Source organism: Haliaeetus albicilla, chromosome 16 (genome assembly GCF_947461875.1).
Source record: "Haliaeetus albicilla chromosome 16, bHalAlb1.1, whole genome shotgun sequence".
Taxonomy (NCBI): domain Eukaryota; kingdom Metazoa; phylum Chordata; class Aves; order Accipitriformes; family Accipitridae; genus Haliaeetus; species Haliaeetus albicilla.
The window spans coordinates 22,542,644-22,547,637 of record NC_091498.1 but is presented as its reverse complement, the minus strand read 5'-3'; the positions used below and the strand labels follow the sequence as shown (position 1 = coordinate 22,547,637).

General features: G+C 59.8%; 1 protein-coding gene across 1 annotated transcript; it reads right to left on the bottom strand.

Annotated features, from left to right (window-relative positions):
* Positions 1 to 231: 231 nt before the first annotated feature.
* On the bottom strand, positions 232 to 4,452 carry RASSF10 (Ras association domain family member 10). Its single transcript, XM_069803915.1, has one exon. The coding sequence runs from the start codon at positions 1,758 to 1,760 to the stop codon at positions 351 to 353; it is 1,410 nt and encodes a 469-aa protein (XP_069660016.1). The 5' UTR covers positions 1,761 to 4,452; the 3' UTR covers positions 232 to 350.
* Positions 4,453 to 4,994: the final 542 nt, after the last annotated feature.

The following is a 4,994-nucleotide window of genomic DNA, read 5'->3' as shown; positions in this document are numbered from 1 at the left end:
CGACGTGCACGGAACGCAAACACGCCGTGGGTTTCTCTTCCTCAGCTGGAAGTACCGGCGAGCCAGCCTAAACGCTGCCCGCGGACGGCTAGTTAGAACAAGTTTAAGCTCGGGAGCGAAAATTAGCAGGCTTCCTCCGTGCGGCTGCCTCCCGCACCGGGCGCGTTCGCCGCCGCTCCGCCCGCCCGGCTCCCGCCGAGCCCCGCGCCGGCGGCCGGCTCGTCCCGGGGACGCCGGGCGGGGAGCGGGGACCGCGCCGCCCGTCACCGCGCCCGGTTTCGCGGCGAGAGCCGGGCCGGAGCCCGTCCCCTTATCCCTGGCGCTGCGGGGCCCGGCCGGGCGGGCGGGCGCTAGACGAGGGACTCGCAGACGGGCACCGAGTCCGAGTCCTGGCTGTGCATGGAGCTCAGCCCCGTGTCCGAGTCCTCGTCGTTGTCGGCGCGGTCCTTGCGCAGCGCCCGCGCCTGCTCCACCCAGCCGGCCGCGCCGCTCCCCCCCGCCGCCGCCGGGGCCGGGGCCGGGGCCGGGGCCGGGGCCGGGGCCGGGGCCGGGGCCGGCCGCCCCCCGCCCGCCGCCCCGCGCGGCTCGGCCGGCGCCTCCGCCACGTCCAGGGTGCCCAGCGTCTCCAGCAGGCGCTGCAGCTCCCGCTCCTTGTCCTCCCACGCCCGCTGCGTGTAGTCCAGGTCGGTTTTGACGGCCTCCAGGTCCGTGCTCAGCTTGAGGCCGATGTAGAGGCTGGTGCTGAGCTGGGTCTTCACCCGCTCGTGCTCCAGGTGCAGCTCGCCCTGGCCGCCGCCGCTGAGCTCCGTGGTGTCGCAGTCCGCCTCGGCCAGGCCGGGCGCCGCCGCCAGCGCCAGCTCCAGCTCCTCCCGCCGCCGCTTCATCCAGCGCTCGTTGAGCTCCTCCTGGATCTCGGCGGCCAGGTGCTCCAGCAGCTCCTCCTGCTGCGCCCGCTGCTCCTGCAGCCGCAGCACCTCCTCGCACTTCCTGGCGTAGTCCTCCTCGGGGCGGCCGGCGGCCCCGCCCGGCTCCCGGCCCGGCTCCGGCTCCCGCTCCCCGGCGGCGGCCCCCACCAGGTAGGTGTCCTGCACGTAGTTGACGCCGTGGCGCTTCATGCGGTCCAGGTGGATCTTGGCCTCGTAGCGGTCGATCTCGCGGTCCAGCTCGCGGAGCCGCTGGATCTGCTGCCGGATGGTGTGGTCCTGCGAGAGCACCAGGTGCACCAGCGTCTCCATCCTCTCCGCCGACGAGGCCTCCCGGGCCAGCGGCTGCTGCCGCTTCTTGTTGATCTTGGCCAGCTTGCGGAAGGCTTTCCTCACCACCCGCCGCTGCCGCTCCTGCGTGAGCGCCAGGCTGGCGCGGGCCGCCCCCAGGCCGTGGCCGGGGCGCTCCTTGCTGAGCACCACCCGCGCCTCGGCGCTGCGCGGCCCCGCGTTGGGCAGCGAGGCCTCGCTGCGCACCAGCACGAAGCGCACGTTCTCCTGCTCGTCGCCCCACGCCACCCAGAGCCGCAGGATCTTCGTCTTGTTGGGCAGGATCCGCTCGAAGCCGCGCCACTTCTCCACGATGCAGTAGGAGTGCGGCGGCCCCGACAGCATCCCGCCGCCGGGCTCGGGCGGCGCCGGCCGCTGCCGCCGGTGGTGGTTGTCCTCCAGCAGCACCCGCACCACGTCCGAGCAGGTGGTCCGCCGGGAGAGCCCGGAGATCAGCTTCTCCTCCTGGCAGATCCACACCGAGATCTTCCGCTCCTCGGGCTCCATCGGGGGCGGCTGCGGGCGGGCGGCCGGGGCCGCCGGCTCAGGGCTGGCCGGGCAGCCGCTGCATGGGGAGCGCTCCCGGGAGGCGCGGCGCCGCCCGCCCGCCCGGCTTCAGCATGGCCGGGATGCCTCCCCGCCCGCAGCACCCCGCCCGTGCGCTCCGCCGGCCGCTCCACCCCTTCCTGCCCGGTGCGGCGCGGAGCCCGCCGCCCGCTCTGCCGGCTGCCGCCGCCGCCGCCGCCCGGTTTTCCTCTGCCACCACGTGGGCGCCCCCCGCGGCTCACGCCCCGGCGGCGGCGGCGGCGGCGGCGGCCCGCGGGCAGCGCCGCCCCGGCACTCCGCGCCCAAGTCCGCCGGCGCGGAGGCTTCGAGGCGGGCCGCCGTCGGCTGAGCGCCTTCCTCTGCCCTGCCTCCGCCGCGGAGGAGCGGCGTCGGGGGATCTTCCAAAGTGCCGAGGGACGGGAGCGAATCCTGGAGCTTCAAAGCGAAAGCCAGAACTAGTGAGGAATTTCCAGTTTTAGTAACTCATCCGCCTGTAATTAGGAAACTCATGTTTGTAAAGCACTTCGCAGGTGAAATATGCAAAGGACGGGAACGTCTGGGTGTTATTAAAATACTAGCTGGGCCAGATTTTAATGGGAGCTTGCTGCGCGCTTTGATGGGAACGGGAGCCGGCTCCGAGTGCGGATTAAAATGAGGAGATGTAAAAAATGGTAATAAAACGCAGGGTTGCGGCGCTGATTTGCACGGTGCGATTGCATCGCAGGGTTCACGGACCTGTGCTTTCCTACGCGGCTAACAAGCGTTGTGGCAGGGGTAGAGGGGGGAAATTCTCTAAAACCTGAAGGCTGGTCTGTACCTTCTGGGGGATTTTTAGAGCCAATAAAATCGGTGTGCTGTGCGGAGAGGATTTTTGCCTGAATAAGGTTTGCGTTCCAGTCAGTGGAACAGAACGGGGCTGCGGTGTTGCAGCCTAACTGCTGTAGTTCTGCTGTTTGAAACAGCGAAGTTGGGGCACATAAAATAGCGAGTTAACAATTATGCAGCCTGACATCCTCTTTTCCCCTAAAGTACGCGGGCTCAACGTGGGCAGCTGCTGCCCTGTCTTCTCTCGTGTTTGTGTGGAAGGACTAGTCCTGGGGAAGAAAGCCTGCCTTCTGCTCTGGCTGCGTAAGGCAGCTAATTACGATGGTGGTTTCTGCCGTGCAGCCTCCTGTCCCGTGAGGAAGTGGGCTGAGGGACCACCGAATGCCAGCATTCCTGGAGCTGAAGATCACACGGATCGCGTGCCCGCTGCTAATGTCCTTTTCCTGTATTATCTGCTAACGTCCTTTTCCTGTATTATTGCAGGTTAAACGATTCCAAACCGAGGTGGCCGCTGCATGTTGCAATAAGGGCACGCAATAGAGGGGTGTTGGTAACAGGGCTGAATTTTGCTTCCTGACCCCAACCGCCTTACGTTAAAGTTGCATATCCCCATCCAATGGTAAAGTCTGTCACTGCTCAAGTCATTTTGCTCTCGTGATGTGTCAGAAGCGCTAGATCATTATGCTTTCTTTGTATAGAAGGAAGTGTTTGCTGATGGAATGTTATTCCTGAGCTATGCAGTCTTTTTGTTCAGCATGTCGATTATGCCTAAAAGCATCATTCATGCCAGGGCAGAGGAAGGTGGACCCAGCAATGGCAGTCCTGTAAGAGAACAAAATGGCTGTGACAAAGGGGGTCCTAAGCACTCTGGGACAAACCCAACAACTCACGCTGCCCCAGAACGATGGGGTGTTGAACAGGAATGGGATGTGCGATTCAGCTTTGCCACTGAAAGGCCCACGATGAAAAAACTCAAGCAGAGTAGGAAAAGAAAAGCCTTGTTGCTTTTATCAGGCTGGCAGAAACTTGGAAATTCCTTGTTGTCTTCTGCAGAATCAGGTGCAGCAGAAGGGTTAATGAGGCAGTGAGAAATTGTCTGACTCCTTTACTGGTGGTTCCTTGCCTTTCCCATTTAGTTTTGATCTCATTTTACATGTATTTCCTATGGGAATGTCTGTACCTACTTTGTTCTGGCAAAGAACAATACAGGAAGAGCAGGGTGTGATGTGAAGAGACATCTTATGCTCCCCACAGGTCAAGCTGCTCCAACTTGTCTGACTGCCTGTATCTATCCAGCATCCAAGCCTGGCTTTGTGCGATGAAATTGGAAGGTGATCATTCTATCTTTCCTTGACCACATCTCTGTGTATGGAAAACTGGCTCTGCCTCCCCAGTGGAGCCCCCAAGGCAGCATTGCCAGACAGAGAATGAAGATGTTGGCCATTTTGTTGGAGATTAAGGAGACAAACACTTGACTTCGGTAGGATAAGCCTATCACATGAGTATGTATTCTGTGGTTAAAAAGCTGGCATTAGAAATTTACATTGTTAGATCTCAAGTTTAGCCCTCAGGAATTTTGTTTCAGGCTGTCTGCAGACTCAGGAAACTGCCACCAAAGCTTCAAAAGTTTGAGCGCTTAAGCACATAAGCATCTATCTGAAGCAAAGTTTGGGCCTTGCTGTGCTGAATCCCAAAAGACAACTGAATGCATGCAGCCCTTTGCCTTTCCTCCAAGGATCTTAAAGCATCTTGCAGAGGAGGGTAGTGTTGTTATCTCATTTTTACAGATAAGAATGCTGTGGCATAAAGGAGTCAAGTGCCTCGCCTAAGGTTATATAGCAAGGCAGCAGCAATGTCACAAAGCAAATCAGGTTCCTTCACTCCAGTGCCATTAGTCACTGAACTTAACTGCTTACTGCTCTGCCTCCTTCCTCTCCTTTTTAATTATTCCATGAGAAAGGGAGATGAGGAAGTAAGCATAAGTTCAACAACTACAGGTGGTGATAAAATGAAAGTGCAGACTCAGCAGACGATATATTCTCTATCTCCAGTGAGACAACAGGAGGCAGTGGCATTACAGCCTGCTTCAGACATCTCCTGCGTGGTGAAGGCAAATCTTCAGTTGACTGCCTGCAAACTGCGAGCCTCACCAGTGACATGCTGAGAGGCTGTGTCATTAAAATATCAAATTGGAGGGAAGGACAGTTGGTCCTCTCTTCACTCCCTTCCCCACTGAGCAGTGATATATGAGGTTGTCTATAATTTCTGAAACAAGCATATCGCACAATTTAAAGCTCAAAATGTCATTAACGTGATCTTCTGTAATCCGGAGGCTGTTTCTGTACTGTTGTATCAATGCACAGATGTCAG

Excerpts from the sequence above, each read along its gene's own strand:
- RASSF10 (XM_069803915.1), bottom strand. The coding sequence starts at position 1,760 with ATGGAGCCCGAGGAGCGGAAGATCTCGGTGTGGATCTGCCAGGAGGAG.